The sequence below is a fragment of the Mesoplodon bidens genome (assembly GCF_964165515.1).
Source record: "Mesoplodon bidens genome assembly, chromosome: 10".
In the NCBI taxonomy this organism is placed as follows: domain Eukaryota; kingdom Metazoa; phylum Chordata; class Mammalia; order Artiodactyla; family Ziphiidae; genus Mesoplodon; species Mesoplodon bidens.
Window position 1 is genome coordinate 35,572,518 of NC_138172.1, and position 23,855 is coordinate 35,596,372.

General features: G+C 42.3%; 1 protein-coding gene across 1 annotated transcript in view; it reads right to left on the bottom strand.

Moving 5' to 3' along the window:
- Window positions 1-23,855, bottom strand: part of CACNA1D (calcium voltage-gated channel subunit alpha1 D) — a 321,901-nt gene that overhangs the window by 120,137 nt on the left and 177,909 nt on the right. Inside the window, exons 6-8 of the mRNA XM_081245584.1 lie at window positions 23,095-23,247; window positions 22,351-22,547; window positions 15,518-15,621 (exon numbers count right to left, since the gene is read on the bottom strand). Of these exons, the coding sequence (XP_081101710.1) occupies window positions 15,518-15,621; window positions 22,351-22,547; window positions 23,095-23,247 (454 nt within the window). The remainder of the gene's footprint in view (window positions 1-15,517; window positions 15,622-22,350; window positions 22,548-23,094; window positions 23,248-23,855) is intronic.

Consider the following 23,855-nt stretch of genomic DNA (forward strand, 5'->3'; position numbering starts at 1 on the left):
GACCTCACCACCACTAAGCCTCAGTTCTCTTCACTGATGCCGGCAGTCACTGAGCAAAGCGCAAGGCACATGTCCAAGGCCCAGTCCCCATCGCCCAGTGCGTCGTCATCCTCAGGTCCTCTGAACTTCCCCATCACGGACTCAGCCTCCTCTCACTCTTCACTCTGGAATTGCTGCTCCAGAGGGTACAATCTCCTGTATCCTCAACCTTTTCAAAGGGACCCCCCCCTTCTCCTTGATTTGATGGAAACCTGGGTCATCCTCAAGCTTACTGCTTTGCTTCCCTTGTAGCCCTTCCAGACCCCACCTACCTCGGATTGACAGCCTCCTTGCTTTTCTGTTCCTCTTCACATCTAGACCGATACTCCCTCATCCTGCTATAAAAATCAAATAAACAAAAAACCCTACTCCTTTCAGGAAGTGCCAGTAGGCTATGTGACCTTCTCCCCTTCCTCCGTGTTGTCTCCTACTTGCCCCCTAGACTGAAGTCTTAGGCTCCCAGCTCCCAGCCTTCCTCCCCATCCCAAGTCCTACCATCTTCCTGAGGGACTCCAGTAGCCCTTGGTTGACCCTGCCAACACCTGGCTTTTCAATCCCTTGACATATTAATCTCCATGACTATTGATCCCCAAATTTTACCACCCCTAATCATGAATTCAAGCTTTCTGCTCTCTGACCACAACCTCCTCTCAGATCAGTTGACTTGTCTCACTCCTCCCACTATAAACAATACTAACCTCTTCGGAACATCCAGTCCACTGACCGCCCCCATTTTCTCTCAGTCTGTTAGGCTTCCCCTTCCCTCCTAATCTACCTTAGATTTCATGATCCATCAGTAAACCATTTAGTGATGTTCTCGCTGCTACCCTAAACTCTCTTGCATCCTTTTACTATACAGAGAGAGCAAAACCCTCACCCCAGATGACCTCAGATACTCCCTTTCTCCATACCTGGGTAAGAGCAGTCAAACGTGGCTACAGAAAAGTCATACGATGCGATAGACTGACATCAATATGGATTTGTCATCGCCAGCTTCAGAAAGGACCTCCATGCTACCTATCACCTACGTCGGTTCTCTGGTCCACTCACTCCCCAACTCCCTGTAACCACCATCTTGAACCTCCCTGACTCTCCAGACAGGACTCTGCCACCCACCCCCTTGCCGCCAGCAGTTAACCCTGCCCCCTGCTTCAGAGAAGCTAGGAATCAGGCAGGAACACTCCTAGCTTCCTACGATCAAACCAAACTTTTGTATCTGCCCCATATTCTCTTCCTTTCTTCTCATGACAAAGAAAACCTCCTTTTCTTAATACTACCTGTCTTCTGACATCCTAATAAACTGAGTGTTCCAATCCTTCCATTTTTTGAGGTCTTCTTTAATTCCCTTCAGCAAAGTTTTGTGTAGACACGATCTTGTACATCTTTTGTTAGATTTATTCCTGGGATCTTGACGTTTTTAGTTTTTTTTTTTTTTTTTTTTTGCATCTTCCATGTCTCTGCTTAACATTTTGAACACATGGAATATAGTTATAATGACTCTTTCATGTCCTTTTCTTCTAATTCTAACATCTGAATGAGTTCTGGGTTGGTTTCAACTGATTGATTAAATCTTCTAATTATGGGTCATGTTTATCTGCTTCTTTGCATGCCTACTGACTTCTGAATCCCAGACATCTAAAGTTTTATCTTGTTGGATTGTAGATATTTTTGTATTCCTACAAATATGCCAGTTGCTTTGCTCTGGGATGCAGTTAAGGAACTTGGACTAAACTGATTGATCATTTCAGGTCTTGCTTTAATAATCTGTTAGGTCAATCTGGAACACTACTTAGTCTAGGACTAGTAATTCCACTACTGAGGCAAATCTTTTCTGAGTACTCTACCCAATGTCCTGCGAATTGTGAGTTTTTCCAGTCCGGCTGGTGGGAACAGGCAATATTCCTGGCCCTGTGCCAGCACTGAACACCATCTTTTCTAATCCATTCAAATATTCTTTCCCCAGCTTCCTCACACACATGTGCTGAAAAGTACTCTGCTGAATACTTAAGGGGGAACTTCTGGAGTTCTCTTTCTATGAAATTTTCTCCTCTCCAGTACTCTGTCCTGCATACTTTAGCCACCTTCGTTTTTGCAGACTCTTAGCTTCATCTTCTAAACCCAGGGGGACGACAGGGCTCTGCCTGGGTTCCCCCTCCTTGTGCCGTGGCCCAAGAATTCTCTTAAGCCAGTAAACTGGAACAATTATGGAGCTTATTTAGTTTATTTCCTGGTTCTCAGGGATCACTGCCCTTCACTGCCTGACGTCCAGTGTACTGAAAACCGTTGTTTTACATATATTGTGTTTTGGGTTTTGTTGTTGTTTCACGTGGGAGGGTAGGGTAAATCTGGTATTTGTTACTCCACCTCAACCAGAAGCAGAAACTCTTTTAAATCTATTTTAATGGTATTTTAAAATCAATTTTATCATGACACAAGTCACGAACAATAAAATGCACACGATTTAAGTTGATGGTTTGGCTAAGGTTGACACCATGTAAAAAACACCCCAATTAAGATAAAAAACATTTATAACACCTCCCAGAAAGGTCTCTCAGTAAACTCTTCCTCTTCCCACCCTAGAAAATCAGTGACCTGATTTCTACATTATAGACTAATTTTGCCTCTTCCAGAACTTCACCATATGTTCTGTTTTGTACCTAGCTTCTTTCCCTCAGCAAAATGTTTCTAAGCATCATTGATAATGTTGTACTAGTACTTCATTCTATTTTTACTGCTGAATGGTATTCCAAAGTTTGACTTGGATACCACAATTTGATTATCTATTTTACCTGCTGATAGACCTTTGGGTTTTTCCAATTTGAAGCTACTATGAACAATGCTCTATGAATGCTGACATACAAGTCATTTTGTGGACAGAAGGCTTTCATTTCTCTTCAGTAAACAACTAGGAATGGAACTGCTGAGCCATATGGTAAATATATGTTTAACTTTATGAGAACTTGACAAGCTTTTCCAAAGTGGTTGTACCATTTTGTTTCTATGAGCAACATGTGAGCATTATCAGTTGCTCTATACTCTTGTCAACACTTGATACTGTCTCTTTGATTTTAGCTACTCTACTATTCTACATATGTAGTAGAATTTCACTGCAATTTTAGCTTGCATGTCCCAGATGATTAATAATATTAAACATTTTTACATGTACACTGGCTATTTGTACATATTCTTTTGCAAAGTATCTGTTCAAGGCTTTTGCCAATTTTATTTTTTGTTTATTGTATTGTTTACTGTTTATCTTATTATTTAAGAGTTCTTGTATATCCTCCATACAAACCCTTTGTCAGATATATGTAAGTCATCCAACTTTGTTCTTTGTCAAGATTTTTATAGTTATTATAGGTCCTTTGCAATTTATATAAATACTGAAATCATCTTGTCAGTTTTTTTTTTAAAAAGCCATTAGCATTTATGAATGGGACAGCACTTAATAGATAAATTTGAGGAACGCAGATAAATTCAACATGTTAAAAATATTGAATCTTCCAATCCAGACCAAATGATCATGGGCCATCATCATTTACCTAGATCGTCTTTAATTTTACTACAGTAGTTTTCAGTGCAGAGGTCTTCCGTATCTTTTCTTATCTTTATTCCTAAGGATTTTAATTTGTTAATGTTATCGTAAATCATATTTTCTCAAATTTCATTTTCCACATTCTTGCAGCTAATGTACAGGAATAAAATTGATTTTTGTATCCTGAGACCTTGCTATATTCACTTATTAATTCTAGTAGGTTTCCCGGCAATTTGTTAGGACCTTCTAAGTAGACAATCATGTTTTCTGTGAACAGAAATAGCTTTTGCTTTCTTTCTAATCTTTCTGCCTTTTATATCCTTTACTTGCCTTAATGTACTGGCCAGTACTTCCAGTATAATGTTGAACAAAAGGGGTGAGAGAGGAATGATTACTTTGTTCTTAATCTCAGGAAAAAAAAGCATCCAGTGGGCTTCCCTGGTGGCGCAATGGTTGAGAGTCCACCTGCCAATGCAGGGGACATGGGTTTGTGCCCCGGTCTGGGAAGATCCCACACGCTGTGGAGCGGCTGGGCCCGTGAGCCATGGCCACTGAGCCTGCGCGTCCAGAGCCTGTGCTCTGCAACGGGAGAGGCCACAACAGTGAGAGGCCTGCGTATAAGAAAGAAAAAAAAAAAAATCCAGCCTTTCACCATTAAGTATGTTGTCAGTTACAGTTTTGTGTTGTTTTGTAGATAACCTTTTACAGGTTGAGGAAGTTCCCATATATTCCTAGTTTGCTAAGAGCTTTTTATCATGAATATTACAGAATACTGTTGGTGGCATTTTCTGCATTTTCTGAGATGATCATATGATTTTTCTCCTTCATTCTGTTAATATGGTAAATTACATTGTTTGATTTTCCAAAGGTGAACTAACCTTGTGTTTCCTAGATAAACCCCACCTGGTCATGAGGTATTGTTCTTTTAATAATTGCTAGATTTAATTTGCTAGTGTTTGAGAATTTTTACATCTATATTAATGAAAACTACTGTTCTTCTGTCTGTTGGATTTGGTACTGAGGTTATTCTGGCCTCATAAAAATATGTTAGGGAATGTCCCCTTCCTCCTCTATTATCTGAGATTTTTTTCTAGAAATGATATTCTTTCTAAATTGTTTGACAGAATTGACTTTTGACATCATTGAGGCCCCCAGTTTTCTTTGAGAGAAGGTTTATGATTCTGAATTCCATTTGAAAAGCGAATATAGGGCTCTTCAGTCTTTTCTTTCTTTTTGAGTCAGTTCTAATAAGCTGTGTTCTTCAAGGCATTTGTCCATTTCTCCTAAGTTACTGAATTTATTGTCCTAGTCTCTTGTTATCATTTTAATGTCTGTAATATTTGTGTTGACATACCCTCCATCGTTTCTAATACTGATCGACTTTTCTTTTTTGATTAGTCTTGCTAAAGATTTATTAACTTTATTAAGATTTTCAAAGAGTCCACTCTTGTCTTTGTTAACTTTACCTATTTCTTGCATTTTCTCTTCTACTGACTTATGTTCTTATTTCTTTTTTCTACTCTCCTTGGATTTAATTTGCTTTTCTTTTCTAGATTCTTAGATGGGAATACAGACCACTGAATGTAAACCTTTCTTCTTTACTAATATAGGCATTTAAAGCTACAAATTTCTAAGCACTGCTTTAGATGGATAATGCAAATTGAGATGTTGTATTTTTATCATCTTTCCATTTAAAAAACTTCTCACTTTTATTGTAATGTTTTTTTGAATTGTAAGTTATTTAGAGATGTATCATTTACTTTTCAGTATTTGAATGACTTTCTAGACAGCGTATTGTTGCCGGTTTCTATTTCAAATCAATTGCTATTAGAAAAAATGTACTCTGCAAGATTTAAATCTTTTGATACTTAGTGAGACTTTTTTTTTTTTTAATACAGTCCACACGTGGTCTATCTTGGTGCTCCTGAACAGAATGAGTATTGTGCAGTTATCGGATATAGTGTTCTTTAAGTACTAGTTAGGTCATTCTGGTTGGTAGTGTTCAGATGTTATCTATATTTAGTTTTTTCATCCCCTTGCTCTTCAGTTATTGAAAGAACTATAAAATTTTCATCTATGTTTGTGGATTTATTGATTTCTCCACTTAATTTTGACAGCTTTCCCTTCATGTATTTCAAAGTTTATTAGGTACAAACTCATGTAGAATCATTGTCTTCTTGATGAATTGACCCTTCCAGGAGTATGAAGTGTCTCTATCTCTGAAATATCTCTCTGCAAATACTCCTTGTATAGAAGTCTATTTTATATGTTTTGTATTAATATAGTTATCCCTTTATTTTTTTATTTTTATTTTTTTAAATAAATTTACTTATTTATTTTAATTTATTTTTGGCTGAGTTGGGTCTTCATTGCTGCACGTGTGCTTTCTCTGTTTGCAGCGAGCGGGGGCTACTCTTCGTTGCGGTGTGCGGGTTTCTCATTGCAGTGGCTTCTCTTGTTGCGGAGCACAGGCTCTAGGCGTGCAGGCTCAGTAGCTGTGGCACACAGGCTCTAGAGCGCAGGCTCAGTAGTTGTGGCACACGGGCTTAGTTGCTCCGCGGCATGTGGGATCTTCCCAGACCAGGGCTTGAACCCGTGTCCCCTGCATTGGCAGGCAGATTCCTAACCACTGCGCCACCAGGGAAGTCCCTCCCTTTATTTTTAATCTGTGTCTTATAGTATCTTGCATTTTTATTCACTCTGACAATTTCTGTCTTTTAATTAAAACACTGTGCCCATTTCATTCAATCCAAGTACTGATACAGTTGGGTTTATGTCCACCATCCTGCTATTGGTTTTTTGTTCATCCCATATGTTCTTTGTTCCTTTCCTGCCTTATCTGTCATCTTTCAATTTGTTTCTATTGACGCCCCCACCCCATCTTGATCATGGATCACGTTTTCCTGCTTCTTTTCATGTCCTGTAACTTTTAATGATGTGGGGAAACATTTGGGGAACGTCTGGGTTTTTGGTGTCTTCCTTTAATGGGTGTTGACTTGTTTTGGCAGGTGTTAAGTTAGCCACTTGTCTTGATCCTTTTGAAGCTTGTTTATAAGATTTGCAGGTCTAGACTGGGGTAGATCTAGAGTGGCTCTTACTGCAGGGCTAAGGTAACCCTACCCGTAATGCCTGGCCTTTCCGAGGTCTCACTTGAATGTCCAATGTATCACCAATGTCAATCTATTCCAGCTGGTCAGAATCCCTCTGTTTCCCAACAGTGAGATTTCCAGGAGCTCACAGCTTTATAGTAGCTGTTCTCTACCAATAAATTCAACTAGCACATAGCAGCTTAGTATATAGTCAAAGATTTCAGAGACTCCCTATTCAGCTTTCTGGGGCCCCTTCTCTGCATACCTCTCTCTCTCCAGTACCCTGCCCTGAAAATCCCAGCTGTCTCAGCCTCTCAAACTCTGCTCTTTGCCTCTCGAGCAAATAGACCACTGTCCTCCCCTGGGCTCTGCCTCCTGTGCCACAACTCTAAAAGCATCTCTGGGCAGACAGCCAGGACAATTGTGGCACTTACTGCATGTGTTTCCCTTCTCCTAAGGAACCCAATCCTGTGTTGCCTATTTCCATCTTCTGAAAAACAAAAAACAAAAAACACTGCTTCGTATATTTTTGCCAGTTTTATAGTTGTTTATAGTAGAAGGTCCATTCTGGCACTGTTACTATACTGTGGCTGGAAGAGGATTACAATAGCCTTAAATTGGTCTCCCTACATCCGGTCTTGCATCCATCCAATCCATTCATACTACTGCAGCCAGAGTGATTTTTATATGCTGAATTTTTCCAACATTAAGAAAAAAGTTCAAATGTTCATAAAAGTAGGAAGACTTAACACAGTGAATAGCCATAATGCCTACCACCTAGTTTCCACAATTAACATTTGCTACATTTTCTTTAGCTCCTATCTATCCATCCCTCTATCCATCCAGTTATATTTTTTGAAGTATTTTAAGGTAAGTTGAAGACATCAGAAAGCAGAGTAATTTTTATAAAACACAAATGTAAATCACATCACTTTGGGCTTGAAATTTATCAGTGGGTTCCTTTACCCTTCAGCTAATGTCCAGAATCTGTGATGTGATCTTGAAGGACCTTTGTGATCTGGGCTCTGCTGACCAGTCTGTCTTCTTTTCTTCACCCTCCTTTCCCAGCCCCCTGAGTGCCTGCCACCCTGGCTTTCTTCAGTTTATCCAATGCCCTCTGTTCCTTCCCACTGTCGGGCCTTTGCATGGGTTTCTCCTTGACTGTAATACCCTCCCCGAGCCTCTTCTCCCATCTTTCCTGGATATGATGGCTATTCGTTCATCCTTCTCTTCCTCCAGGATGCTTCCCCTAGACATTTGTTCTCCCTGTTAAACACTCTCACAGCACCATGCACCTTTCCTTCAAAGAACTTATAAAAGTTTATAATTTTTGTCTCCCTCATGAGATACAAGCTTCATGAAGACAAGACTCTGCTTTGTCTCACCATTGAAACCACTGTGTAGGCACACAAAAAATATTCATTGAATGAATAAGTCCTTTTTTCTTAAGAAGTCTAAGAGAGAGAGAAAAATATCGAGCAAGATTTTCTGTTTATTAGTCTGTTGCACTGAACCCGATCCAGTGGTACAGGGTTAGTCCTAAATATCGCCTCCAAGCCAATTATTATAGTTGCCCTCATCCAGATTCTTGGGAATAAAGTCATTCAGAAAGCCCTCCAAGACACGAAATTCACCATTTTTTCAGTGCTCTTTTACACAGCCAATCTAAATTCTCGTAACGCTGTGGATCCATATCTTCATTTGATTCTCAGAGATATAGCTCTGAGTCTCAGAGTTTCATTTTGTTTCAGACAAAATATTTTTAAAATAGTATCTTTAAGGGTTTAACACCAGACAGAGCCCAACGCCTCATTCTGTGCCTCTCCACACACACGCTTACCTTACACACCAGGGCAATAATGACAGCTCTCCTTTGCTTTGTGGAACCTGCGAACACTGTCTCATACGGGAGAAGGATACTTTCGCCTTGGGTGCATAATTTGCTTAAATATTAAAATGTTCCAGGAAAGGAACAACTGCTGAACTTTAATAAAGAAGAGCTCCCTATATCCCAGACATACAGGTCTTGCTATACTGAGCTGTCCTGCTATGCCAATATTTGATTTCTGTAAGCAATTTTACCAGCTTATAAGAGGTATTACACAGAAGGAAAAAAAGACTGGCATAAGGTTGACAGTAGCGCCTTAGGGCAATCACAGAAGTCAAATTATTAAATTCATAAACAACCCTTCACTGCAGAAGTAACAGTGATTGTTAATGCCGCCAATGGAATAGGGAACACAGGAAAATTATGGCTTTAATTTCAACCATTAAGGTACCAGAGGCTTAATGAAGAGCTGAGCTCTGCATGAGAGCACTAGGATGAATTCGCTTAGTACAGAGCTCTCCATCGGCAAAATGGGTGCTCAGGAGGGCACACGTGGCCAGAGATGCCTCCTGGGTCCTCAGAGGTTTTTGCCAAGTGTTATAAAAAAGGATTCGGTTAGGAATAGATGATAGCCACAGCTGACAAGTGAGAGAGCTCTCCTGAATCTGTTGCTAGTGCCTGGCTGCTGTCCACTGCTGTTGCCAGGGAAACAGGCGTCAGCTTGATGGAAACAAGGATCAGCGAAAACTTTCACTTACCTCATTTCCACTGATCCCAACAGCCATTTCTATGGAAACCGTCGCTTCGAGCCAGCGGCGGAGAGGTTACCACTCACTTGTTAATGTCAGGTGTGGCTACCAGCCTATGCGCTTCAGGTACCACCGTACCTACAGCACCCGCATCCACCTGTCAGCCACCCCCGACAGCATCTTAACTCTGCAACAGAAAAGTTCAGTGCTTAAATGTATATATAAATGTTTAACACGGTTCTTTATCAGAAAAAGGAAATTTAGCATTCTTCTACTTAAAGCTGAAGTGGGGCTTAATTTCTTGTTCTACCAAAACCAAACCATGTGAAGTTACTAAAGGACCACAGATCTCTCCCTCAGCTTTCAACCCCACTCCCAACATTACTTCCAAGTTCAAGAAAAGAGACCTCCAACTGTATGGACAACTCTTTCACCTATGAGTCTAGTCAAAACCAAAGACAAATCCAGCTAAATGTGTCTAGAATTCTGGTAGCCTGATCATCACTAATCACGCACAGGAAAATCTTTTTTTTTTTTTTTTTTAATTTTAAGAACTATCTACAAATACCCTCCACTGTCCCTTTGTTTTTGGACTAGATCTCGGTGTGCTTTCTTAGTGTGTTGGTCAAGCATTGTCCCTTTGTTTTTGGACTAGATCTTGGTGTGCTTTCTTAGTCTGTTGGTCAAGATATGGAATTAACTCATTAACTCAATATAATTTTATTCTGTAAAACAGTGGTAACCAACCATGCTGAGAGCCTGGTTATCACATTACCTAACTATACCCCTTTCAACGTTGCAAGCAATTCAACTACTCTTCTAAGATGTAGATATGTTTATGTACAGGAAGAAATTCTGTTGTTTATTTTTTGTCAGCAGATGCTGGTCAAATATTTAATGAGAGCTAATTCTAATCCCAGTCATGAATAATTATATGAATGCCTATTCCGAGAAGGTATGTCTCCTCAAGCAAACAACCACCATCTACCTGGTATGTTTTGCCCGCTGAGCCAACATTCAAGGGGAGGAAATTAGAGGCAATCTCCGATTGACCATGGCTCATAATGGTGTGAATTTAATGGGCCAGGGTGTAAATTATGATGCCTTCCCAAACCTGAACCTATTCAGTACAGTGCCCCCCCCAACACCACCCCTCTCCACTTCCTCTATACCAACAGTAACACAGGTAGGTAGAGTAGCCATGCCTGAATCTTTGTCTAGGTTTTTTATCCCAACACTTTCAACCAATCACCAAGCATCCTTTCCCCCCAATTACTGTGGATTAAAGACAAACCAAATGGGTTGAAGAGAAATGGAATGTTCTGGACAAATGTGAATCGAGTCTAAGGATTAGGAGATGAAATTAATCACTTTTTTCCTTTAAAAAAGTGATTAGGATAGAGGTCCATCTCAATATTGGTCATAGTTTGGTAAATAATTCAAGAGCCTTCATAGTATGATACTGAATTTATAAAAGAAAATAGAGTTTTTAAACGTTTTTTGGCAAGGAACATCCAGGCACCAAAACAGCAGTATTAAAAACAACTGAACAGAAAGAATATTCATAGCATAGGATCCTAAAATTGCCCTTTGGATTTACTATGAAAAATGGCATGTGGGGTCTGACTTCAAAGGCCGACAGAGAACAGATGCATCAAAGTCTGGGTTATATTACACTAATCTCTTAAGGGTCTTCTAATCTCTTTCTGGCCATTGCTAAGTGCCAGGAATATGACTGCCACTATAATAAATATCAGAGATTATCTAAACTTCTTAGGAGAAATCCATCTAACAGACATCAAAACCTGTCTAGGCATTGTGGGTCCTTAGTCTTTCTTTGGCAGAAACAAAGACAAAGGCAAATCAAATCCTTCCTCAACAAGGACCTATAATTTACCAGCTTCTAAATATTTTCATCTTCATTGTACCTTCCTGCATCTCTGATAGCATTTTTGAACATTAGATCCTCTAAAAGTAAAGAGCAGTAGAGAATACTTCGTTTATTAACTCCTGAGTAAAATAGTCATGCAAATTAAACCCAATCTATAGGCCTGGTCACAGGGGAAAAAAATTAGCTTAAAAGAACTGACTTGATTAGATTTTTCTTGCATCAAATCCCATTTTATATACTCTTATTCAAGCTATCATCATAACGATAACCAAGCTCTCTACACTCTTCAGCTCACTGAATCCTCACGCAACTCCACACGGTGAATGTTATTTACATCATTTCACAGACAAGGAAAGTGAAGCTCTAAGAGGTAGGTCATTTCACCAAATCTCACAGTTGGTAAAAGGTAGAGCAAAGAGTCAAGTATTGATTATCCGACTCTAAAGCCAGTGTTTAACCATATGTTACAGAAATGCCATGCCCCTCTATTTGTGCAAAGAAATCACTGTCAGACATAACCTCAGTCATGATTTACAGCTGCATCATACTTTATAGCTGACAAAGAACCTCCACGGCCTCCTCTTGTGGGGGCACCGAGTACAGTATTACTGTGCATACATAGCTCGTTTCTCTTGGTCACTTCCTGGGAAATCCAGAAAATGGGACACTTCAGATAGTTTCCAAACAGCCCCTCAGCTGTCCCACCTCACCCAGGGAGGGGACTGGGAGGAGGTCCGTGGATTTAAGAGAAAGATAGATTCAATGAGTAAAATTCTTTATAGTACATATTTTTCACAGCACTTCTACATTCATGAGCTGACCTAAAGCCAGCTACCCCACGGCAGGAGGGGCAGCGCGGCAGCATCTTCCCCATTTGAGGGGTCAAGAGACAGAGGCTCAGGGCTCCTAAGTGAAGTCCCAGAGTTAGCGGGTGACACTGGCAGGACCAGAACCAAGGTCTTCCAGTTCCCTTCTCATCTATCAGTCCCTTCTTGGGGGTTTGACCCACACCACAGGGGCTCAGAGGGCCCTCTACCTTACTGCAGGTGTGCCTGGCATCAGGTGGGTCCTGCAGGTGAAGACACAAGCCCACTGTCCATGACCACCATTTCCCCCCGGGAACCTGGCAGTGATTCTAAAGAAACAAAGCGCAGAAACACCACTGTGTTCTCTTATTTTACCTATCTACGGACAAAACCTCAACGGGGACAAGGGTTAAGTGAACAATTTTAAAAGTGAAAAACCATCAAAGCCACCATGAGAACAGACATAGTCTGAATTGTAGACTTAATCGAGACAGTCTTTCCAATGCCTGGTCAAAATGGGACCATCTCCTTAATGACGACTTAATGTGAAATCGCAACTCTAGTTACAGATATTCTCGGCTCCTCCCACAGAGCACGAGCACCAGAGAAAAACGTCTTCATCCAGGATCACATTTGGCTATGTCGGGCGTAAAATTCATGAACCTCGCACTCACCTTGAGAAGAACGGTCTGCGGTAAAAGCAAAGATTTTTCCGAAGCATCAGTCTTAATGCTTTAAAAACGTACCAACACCAAAACAAGTGTGCAAAAAAAAAAAAAAAAAAAGCAACAAATATTTCCAAATGGTTAACAGACTTAAAGACACACAGCATCTTATAATGATTCTTCATTAGAAAGCAGCAAAACGGTCTTAAGTGTCTAAAACAGGAGAACATTTTAATTTGGGCCTTTCGGAATTACATTTGTGTTGGTCTGATGGTCCCTAAGGGGCTATGCGACATAAGTTGTCTTCCTTTTAACATTTATTTAAAACATTTTTTATATTCCCTAAAAAAAGTTGGGAAGAACCCTAAGACTAAAACTAAACTTAAAAAAAAAAATTACATTTCTTTAACAAGAAAATGAATACAAATGACCCATTTTGATTTTGTGTTGCTTTGGGGGAAAGTCGAGGAGGAGTACCTAGGCAGAGAAGCCTGGGTAACTAATTGTTAGGGGAGGTGGGAGCAGCCCCTTCTCTGGTTTCTCCACCCCCACCCCCCAGAGACACCTTATCATCTTTCAAGATCCAGCTCACAGACATGCAGCTTTCACAGCCCCTCCATCTCCGCCTCTACTCTAGCTTGGCCATCCTGCACTGCCTAACAACAGTTTCCCCCCAACTCGAGACAATGACTGTCTGAGCACAAGGCCCCCATCTGAGTCTTCGACATCTTGGCACCCTGGCTTCTGGCCCAGAGCCAGGCACTCAACAGGAACTCAGGAAAAGCTGACCAAATTAGCGAACGCGGATGCACGACTCTGCTCTGCAGACGTGGCTCTTCCTTTACACAGAGCATGGCTTAGCATTTCCTACCCAAGTGGCCTTACAGGTGGCAGAGAGTCAGTTGCAGCCCCACATCATGGAACGGACTGAAAACTGCTGCGAAATCTCGGATTTTATTGTAAAAATTCATGTGTCATTTGCGCTCTCCTTCATAAGGGATCTAGTTTTGTTCTGATTCAAAACTGTTTTTAAATTACTTACTATTTTCCCCAAAATATATTTTAGTACACTGGTTGTTCCACCATGGTGTGTGCCTGTTTTTATCCTCCAGCTTTGGGCACCACCCCCCTCAGAGTGCGTATTTAACACCCACCATTGTAACACGGAGTCCCTCCCTCCCATTTGCTCCTGTTTTCCTTTTTAAGCTGCCTCATCACGCAGGGGTGATGTTCCTGCTCTGGGAGCGCAGAGATAAGGCATGTCACTGGCACTGTTAAAATCAACCGCTTCCACGGCCTCAGTTTAGTTGGGTTTAGGAGGCACGGGGTGCCAGGAATTCACAACAGAATTGCTGTTACCCTTGTACTGGCCGTTTCTGTGGTAAAGTCAACACGATGCTGTTTCTCCAGGGATACATTCCACCCTTACCATCCTGACACTAACCTAAGGCCATGGCGGGTCACTAGGAGGAAGGCACTTTTAAAGTTTTAAGTGAAAGAACATGAGGCTCGAAGAGCCATTTATCTATAGAAGGAAGCTTTGGTTGAGGTGGGGGGCAGGGGGTAAGCTGTCACACCCCCAGCTCAGTCCCTACTCCCCTCACTGTGGGGCACAGGCTCCAGGGCCATTTCTAGACAGGGCTTCACAGGACAGCGTACATCCATGGTGTAACAGTGACCACACTCGGTTAAGGAGAATTCTAAACGTGTTATCCCTGAAAACAGGGAGGATAGGTTAGAGGGAAGATGAGGAAAGGAAGCAGAGATGGATCACTAGCTCTGCTTTCTGCTCTGGAAGAGGCAGTGTTGAGAAAAATGCGATAAAGGTCTCTCCACTGACTCAGCATTACACGAAGACACCACTTCCCCCAAGATACAAGCTTGGAAAGGCACAGATAGAGTGAGTGAGGAGTAGATAAACTCACTGGGAATCAAGCCTATCAACAGTATCTCCTGAGGATGTCTGAGCTCAGGGAGCGACAGAGGCTCCTCTGGGGAGATGGGCACCTCCTGGGCCTCGGTCGCACTCCCAGCCCCGCCCCCGCCCCGACAATGGCTATATACTGGCTCTGCTTCTGAGAGTCTGGAGAGCCCTGGTTCCCTTCTCTGGGGTACTCCCCTGTCTGGGGTGTCTGTGGGATGGGGAGGACGCAGAGCTGCCCAGAAGGGCTCTGGGATGGCAACTACAGGCAGGGCGAAGCCCCCCTCCTGACCCAGTCTCCAGCGAACCCCCTGTCAATCCACCGAGCCAAGGGGGTCAACAAAATGAAATTTCAAAAATGGTGACTGAGTGACATGGACGATGATAAGGCCACAGGCAATTTAGGTGCAAAAGCTGATTATTACCCTCATTAAAGACAGATTCTACAAGTTAAGATTAAAAATGAATGGAAGGGAGCATTCTCAGTGACAGCAATGGAAAACCAAGCTAAGAAACGATCCCGATCTGAAGGATGTGAGAGTTTGAAACTATTCAGTATTTTTGTGCTAATCTAGGCTTATTTCTCTTTTACCATGAAATCTGAAACATCACTGGAAATCATCATGATACACTGCAGGTTAAAAGGGCCAGGTTATGTACTAATGGGAAGAAAACCACAAAAGACAAAGGCCCTTTCCTGGGGGAGACCAAGGCTGGGAATCCTTTTACTCACTTTTAATCTACTTGTACACACTGGCGTATTAACGTGACTGGCTTCGGGGAAATGGTTCCATTAAATTAATAGTGTTTGGCAAGCATCAGAAACACAGAATCTCACAGACAGATACAAGCAGAAAGAATCACAGTTTAGTCCAAAAGCAACACACAGAGGGGACATCAGAGTCCACATGCATGCAGAGAAAGCCGCAGGGACACGCAGAGCCGCCTGACACATGGCAGCAGCAGAATGTGGAACACAGATCCAACTGCTTACCCACTAAGGACACCAAGAACCAGGTTAAGGACGAAAAATGAGCCAAGGATGATCAGACTAACAAAATACACCCATGGCCATTCCCATCCTATCGCGTCATTTACCTGTAAAATGTAAGGAGATTAGTTATCAGTTATCCATTTGCTAGAGAGCAGAGCCCCAAGAACAGCTGCTGGACCACTAGGGCTTTGATTAAAGACTGGTGCTCCTAGAAGGGGACGCCGCCAAGGGCCTTCCGTTTTTGTTCTTTCAATAAGGACAGGTTCTGCTGCTGAAGCCTACAAATGTGGCCTACCAAAAGTCATTTAGCTACTGTTTTGTACCAATTAATCTGCATTATATCTGGATCCAGGCCAATAACACAATTATAGATGTATCTGCTTTTAGGACAGACAAATGGGCAAGCAATGCCAACAATTTAAATCCCAAGTGACAACGCTGATTAATTTCTGGTCAATAATTATCCTATAGCTTTCTTTCGTGAAGGCTGGTAAGGTTCCAGGAAATATCTTGATTTGGGAAGCCTCAGCAGAAAAGAAAGCATCTTGGAGGACACATAAAATGCTTGGCACCCACCCGGCGGCCCCCATCTAGCAAAGCCTGTGTGGTCTTGGCAACTGTCCTCGGGACTCTGCTTTCAAGATGAAAGAGGTGTAGCTTACCCGCTCAATACACCAAGTACAAGATTTAGTACGAAAAATGACCCAAAGATGACGAGACTGACAAAATACACCCAGGGCAATTCAAATCCCATAGCATCATTCATCTGTAAGAAATAAGATGGTCTCATAGGAGTGGGTTAATAAGAGAATCTAATAAGGAGAGAAGGTTACATTAGAGACAGCATTCTATACATTTAATTAAACATTTACTTAGCTTCAAATCAGACAACAGTAGCCAATGCACATTCATTATATATTCCCAAAACACACACACACACACGCACACAGAGTCATCAAAGCTCTCGGGGTAAATAACAGCAAACTTTGGCCACTGCTAGGGCAATCAGCTGGGATTTGGCTCTTTCTCACAGGAAACTGCCTTGGTAAGGGATTTTCAGAAAAGATCTTGACAGAAGACAAAACTAGTGCTTAGCTGGAAACTATTTTCTACTCTGCCCAAGTTGTCAGTACTATTTTTGCTTTCAAAATTTGTGATGGTGGAAAAGTCTTAGTTATAGAGACAAATTTGCAACATTTGACTCTATAAATTCTTTTCTTTAAAAAAAACCCTAAAATAATAACTTTCCACTGGAAGCCAACCAATCCAAGGAAACCTAACCCACTTTAAATCTGGATTATCTGCTATCAGTGAGTGCAAGCACAGCTAAATTCATGCAAAGAAGGAAAGTATTCAGAAGTCAACCAGCTGACACATTCAGGGGTGCTTTGGGGAATGACATTTTTTTCCATATCCACACCCATACGAAGGACCCAGGAGAAGGAAAGAAGCCCTTATCCTCCACACCTGGCTTGAACCTACATGACCCACCCTGGCTGGGGGAGCTGGCTCCAGCTGTGAGCTGTTCCAGAGGAACCTGGTGTCCCTACTTCTAGGACAAGCTGAAGCAGCACAGTCAGACATGGCCTCCCGGATACACCTTCCCAGGAGAGGTCTGATCATGAGCAGCTTTCATGATGGAGCAAACAAGTGCTTTCAGGTTCACGGCTGGATGGAACTTTCCGGCAGCACAGATCACGTTAAATTGGGCAAACACTTCTCCCAGGAAGGAAGTGTTAAGGACTGGTGAGGGGACAGAATGAATGACCCCGGGCCTGACTTCGTTGGAACAGCCAGGATCTTCGGCTAATAGAACAGTATATGGTCTGGGCTGATCCATCGCTCTTGCCTTGCAGGGTCAGGCCCTTAGGCCTTTAAGCATGCGCTTTCCTTTACATTATCTGGCGCTAGATTTTTAGCTTTACAGAGCGAAGCTCAAGCATTTCACTGTCTGCCTCATGCAGAAACCAAACGGAAAAAGAGAACATTAAAAAAAAAAAAATTACCTAACATCTGCTGCTGAAGTCTAGGGAGAGGGCATTAAATCCCTTATGAAACACCTGTTTGGCCACATGAAAATGGATGTGCTTAATAGAACTGCTATCAGTCTGCACATCTTACATCGGCAATTAGAGTAATGAATGAGGCAGGGCCGTGGCTGCAATTGTTGATCTCATTAAGTTGGATAAACTAATTTCAGCAGGAAGGCCAAGGGTAATTCTTCCAAAGCAGCTACACCGCTAAACTTATTTAATAATCCAGACGTGGAGGAGAAGAAACAGGCTGCCTGGTGGAGGGACCAGAGCCCAGCCTGGAGTCAGCGCCTTCCACAGAGACCTCTCTGGGCCTGCTTCCCCTCTGTTGAAGCAAGAGGAGTGCACGTGACAGGGGAGAGTGGGCCCGCTCACGGGGAGTAAGGATGTGCACGTCCAGGACTCCCACCGGAGACCCCGCTCTCCCACAGCTCTGGCAAAGTGGGCCAGCCGTCAGCCGAGCACCTGCCCCACCCATCCTCTTTGAGGCCTCAGTCCCATGTTCCAGAGAATGGCTCCAGGAACAGCTGACTGCTCCAACTTGGGAGGGAACATTTTTTTTAAGTAAAGAAACTTTTAATTTCTTAGAAGTAAGTGTGCAACAGACTCCCATTTGCTCAAATCAGAAATAACCCCTGGAATAACAGCTAGGGGCCAAGGGGAAAACAAAGGCCACAGGAGACTCTATAAATCTCCAGAGGGTGAGAAAGAGCAATAAAAATTAAGCTTTAAGGGCCAGTCTTTCTCCCAAAGAAATCTCCTCAACCCAGGTCTCTTTTCAGAGGCTTACCATACACATGGGACTAGTGAGAACTGGCAAGCTGGTCCCCGAAATACCCATAGGAAAATAGAGACTCCGCTTGGGATTTTGTCTGACTGGTCTTTGTCAGCAATGGGAAAATCGGAAGGAGCTCAAGCATTTCAATTTAGATTTTTAAAATATTTATGTCAAAGTCATCATGTGGTGTCATCTGGTACTCAGGAAATAACCTAGTTTCAGTTTCCCCTCACTTCAAAGGCTGAGACGCACATCCATGTCTCCAAGTAAAGGCTAACCTAGGCTTTTTGTTTTTTTCTAACTGTTGCAACTACGACTAGAAACTTGATATATTGGTTGTCGCTCCCCTGAGCATGGAATCAGAGAAAGGGGCAGAAAGGCAAGCTGCTGGCTAACTAGAGAGGGATTTCCCAGGTACCCTGAATGAAGAAGATGGTCAGCTTGGCCAAGGGAACTTCCCATTTGAGTCATACAGCCAGCACTGCCATAGGTATGCTCACTGAGAAAAGAGCTTGGCACTAACGCAAAAGGCCACAAATGATTTATATGGAGAGCTCTCTTCTGAAATCAATACTCTTTTCATTAATTTCCTACATCTAAAAACACTTCCTCTGAGCTGAAGAAAAAAACAATAGGATCATGTAGGGTTACTCTGCATCTTGTGGACAAAATGAAAGCCCTGAGAGTTTGGGTGACCTACCAAGGTCACACACCCAGCCCTTTCCAGCCTTAAGGCTCTTTCTTTGCACTACACCTTTCTGCCTCTGTGGACAACAGATGCATGTGGGTCAGATGGCACCTTAATTATGTTTATGGAATTCACTTCATAAAAGAGCACTAAAAAAAGTCATTTTTCACCAGAAACTAATAATCCCATTCCCCACACATCCAAATGGTCCTATTCTATGCGTGCCTTTCTGCATATCGGGCCCACCTGCACGTCCCTTTTCAAGACCCTGCCACCACTTGCCAGGCACTCTTGGGAACTGAGGCATCCCTGAACTTGAGAACACTGACTGAATATAAACCTGACCAGATGCAAACTCATCTCTGGCAAAGACTTTGTCCACCATATACAAACGCCTAAAGGATTGAAAAATTTGCTTGCCATCAATATTTAAAATAAAATCTCAGGTCTCTCTCAAGATATTCCCTTTACACTCCAGCTGCGGATAAAAAGAGGCACTGAAACATGGCCCATCTATAGTGAGGCAATGGGATCATGCACTTAAAGAGTAACAGTAACTGGTGTTTGCTGATCGCTTGCTCTGGGCCGGGCGCTGTGCTGGGCAGGGATATTCTGTTCTGTGCACAGCTGTGTGGCTTCCCGTTGACTGTGGCCCATAAAGTATGAAGAAGGTGGGGCCCTGGCTCCTGCCTATCTCTGTGCTGAGATAGTAAGTGTAATAAACAAGTAATTAAAAGCAACCTGATGTGCTTCAGAGACTAAGGTCTTAGTGAACACTCTGGAAGACATCACTGAGCTGCCCCCTAGTGTTCTGAAGGGCTCGAAAACCTCTGACAGTGGAAAAATGCCAAGGAAAGAGTACCGGGTTCTAGTCTAGACCAGGGGTCACCAAACTGTGACCTGCAGGCCAAACCAGCCCACCACCTGCTTCTGTACAGCCCGTGAGCTAAACATGGTTTTTACATTTTTAAATGGTAGGGAAAAAAATCTGGAGTATCTCATGACACAGGAATGTTATACAAAATTCACACTTCAGCGTCCATAAATAAATATTGGAACGAAGCCACATGTTTGTTTACATGTTGTCTACGGCTGCTTCCAAGCGACATGGGCAGAACTGAGTGGTTGTGACAGAGACATTACAATCTGCAAGGCCAAATATATTTACTATCTGGCCCCTTATCAAAAAGTCTGTAGACCCCTGTTCTAAATCAAGTACCACTTGCTCTAGCGGTAGGACCTTGGGCATGTTCAGGAGTCTATATTCCACTGTTTCCCAGACCTTCTATAATGGGATATAGACTGGAATAATGTTGATAAATTACTGGAGTTCCTCCATCAGAATAAAGATGCCATGTAATTTATAGACAATGTAATTATTATGTTGTCAAATTATTAGCTCTGTGATTGTCATATGAAAAAGAGAGGTAATAATTATATCATCCTAGGTGATACTTAGAGGTTCTCAGGAAAGCAAGTGGAAACTTTTGTTTCTGGGTACGTGGAGTTTTCTCTCCTTTAATCACACGCTCCCAGAGTTTTCACTAGCTTGGCGATAGGAAAACTGTCATGAGACAATCAGTGTGCAGAAACGTAACATAAAGTATAAAATTGTCCATTAGTCAGGGCATGTTGGATTGGCAATGGCAATTCACCGTGAAACCGGGGAGAACAGAGCTGAGAGGAGTCACAGGTTTTTCATTTATTTGTTTTCAATCAAAATGTCGTCTTCTGTATTGTTTTGCGGGGAAGGATCAGAGTGTGGGCTATCTGGATGACGCTTTTTCTCTTTATCAGAAACTTCAAGGGAAGACTGGGATTGAGCCCTCTGCTAATCTAACTCGGAGTTACAGCTTAGAAGATAATACTGAAAACAAACCCTTTACCTAATTAGAGGGTCCCCTTGCATGGCCATGGCCTTGGCTCATCCAATATAATCTACCTCCTTCTTCCTCTTCACAAAAGGCATTGTGTTATGGATATAAATATCACAGATGTGCATACCCACACAGACACACACACACACTCCCCTATGACAACAGAAAAAGGAGAGAGAGAGAAACAAGATATAACATGTTGGTGATGTTTTAAAAACCTTATTACCAAAGTAGACTCACACTATGGGGATGAAAATAAAAACATGTCTTCTTTGCCTAACACTGAACATATGTAGGGACTTCTACAATCTTGCATGCATGGAGTTCACTTGTAAAGGGAAGCAAAAACCTATTTACAACCGTTATATGCTATGTCCTCTGAAGTTACAGAGTAATGGGAAATCCTATAAAGTGTCTGAAATTTAGATCTTGTCGGAAGCTACTTCTCAGCTTGCAGGCCTTCTAACTAGAGACTGACCACTCAAGAAGTATGTTATTACCCATTGTCTTTTAACAAATCATTATTGGAATCCTGGTTAATCCCATTTGGACTTGGATTTAGGCTCAAAATCTGCAAGTCAGCTGTTCTTCCCAGCAACTCTGTGTCATGGAAAATAATTTCTAAACTTCTGTGAGCTTTTTCAAATTCTATCAAACACAGAAGTAAACCAACAAACCCAGCTCTGAGAAATGGCTGTTAAAATATGACGGCTCTTCATTTACAGCAAAACTTTCTGGCTCTGTCAGGAACAAGGAGAGCCAGCCCTGAGCCATACAAAGAGCGTCCAACTCTCTTCATGGACAGGTCCACCAGCCCTGGAAGGCTTATATGCCATTTCTACCCTCTCTGCCAGAGTTCTATAGCGCCAAAGAAAAAGGAAGAGAGAGCTAAGGGCTTATGCTGGGCTGATTAGTAGTAATACTGAAGATGCAAAAGGGAAATACTATAATAGGGGAAAAAACCCATTTGGGCTTTAAGGCTCTACTAAGCTATGGAAAGCATGAAAAGAATTCAATTAATGTTCCCTATCTTCCATTTAGGATCTGGTAGAGCAACCTGCCTTTAGGTATAAAAGGTCAGTTTTAGTCCATGGAAGTCCAGGAGCCTCTTAACCTGGGGAATGACCTCTGGCCCTTTAAGAGTTTAATGAGGACAGCCCTGGCCCTCTGGAGTTCCTCCAACAAAGGGGACTACTGGGCATGCTCAGCAGTAAGTCCCCAGGCGGCACTGGGGATGCAAGTGAGTCCACATCCTATAGCAGCTTTCTAGAGCTGAAACCAAGGCCCCAACGTGGAGAGATGATAGGTCTTACTGAGTGACGAGAGGGCCTGCTTCCCTTACCAAAGAACTCACTTCCAGGGGGTCTTTTTCAGCCAGCTCTCCAATGGCTCTAGCTAATGAAACACTTTTATCTGAGGAAAGCATACTCCATCAACTCTCTCCTCAAGCTGCTTACCCAGTAGAGCACGTCCGTCCAGCCCTCCATGGTGATGCACTGAAACACGGTGAGCATGGCAAAGGCAAAGTTATCAAAGTTGGTGATGCCACCATTGGGGCCAACCCAGCCACTCCTACACTCTGTGCCATTGGCGGTACACTGGCGTCCATTCCCTGAGAACGCACACGGTGCTGGGTCCTCCTCAGCTACGATATCTGCAAACAGCAGAGGAAGGCTTGACCACTCAAGGGAGGAATGAACATCAGGAAACCAAGCTGCAGAAGCCAAGTACCTTGCCCAGAGCCTGGAACACTCTACTTCCCAGCTATGCTATCTTGGATTCCTATTGTCCTTCAAGGTTCACTTCAAACTTTCCCTCCTCCATGGAATTTGCCATTTCCTCTACTCAGAATCCACCCCTCTCTCCTCTGTCCCCACTCTAACAGCACCTTTCCTCAGCCTATACAGAGCAACACTATTGATTCACCTCACGGTCCAGTTTCAGGGGGTCCCCCCATCTTGTTTACCAGAGCACATTACATAGGAAATCGAGATAGAAAAGGGAACTAAATTCTCATTTGTTCTGAATATAATTCACACTAAGAACTGTCTTAGATTCACCAGTGTATTTGGCTATCTTTTTTTTTTTCCCCATCTCTCTCTCTCTCATTTTGTTTTAGATTTTCCCCAAACCACAAAAGTTGTTTTTGGGAAAGCCAAATTTTTAAATAGTTAGGTTAGCTGCCATTTTTTATTACTCACCTGAGTCAGCAAAAAAACATGTTTTGTGCATTTTTCCAATAAAAAGTTCCAATCCTATAATAGCATAGATTATGATTACAAATAACACCAAAAGGGCTATGTGAAGGAGGGGAACCATGGCTTTTATGATGGAGTTCAGGACAACTTGTAAACCTAGGAAAGAGAAAAATAAGTTTGTGAGCCAGGAAGATATTGCAGTGATGCACAGATATGATTCCTAATGATGCTTGCTCTGTATAGGACACGCAGTAATAAAACTCAGAGGTATTTCATAGCTTTTAATTAACGTTAAACATGGATGTGAGGTAAGTCAAAGAGGAACCTTAAAGACCATCTAATCCAACTCCCTCAACTTGAAAGATGGAAAAACTAAGGCCTAGAGAGGGCACTGCCAGATATGAAAGTCATTCATTTAAGCATTTGTTCATCCATTCAACAAAATTCCCTCAACATCTACCGTGCAGCAAACATAAGGTTTAGTGCTTTGGGGGATATGTAGATGTATTAAATGATGTGCCTTCTCTCAAAGAGGTTATGCTGCAGAAGGGGACATAAGAATTAAACACAAATTACTCTAAGGTAGCACACAGATGCTGAATAAGTAATATTACACAGTTAAAATTAAAGAGGGATGAAAGACATCGCTTCTGAGTGGGGGAGAAGAAAGAGGCCTGGGCAGTAGCCTCCCTCTCAGGAGGGCCTGAAGCATGAGGAGGATGGATTTCCACAGGCAAGAGGAGAGAGGTTACTCCAGGCAGCGG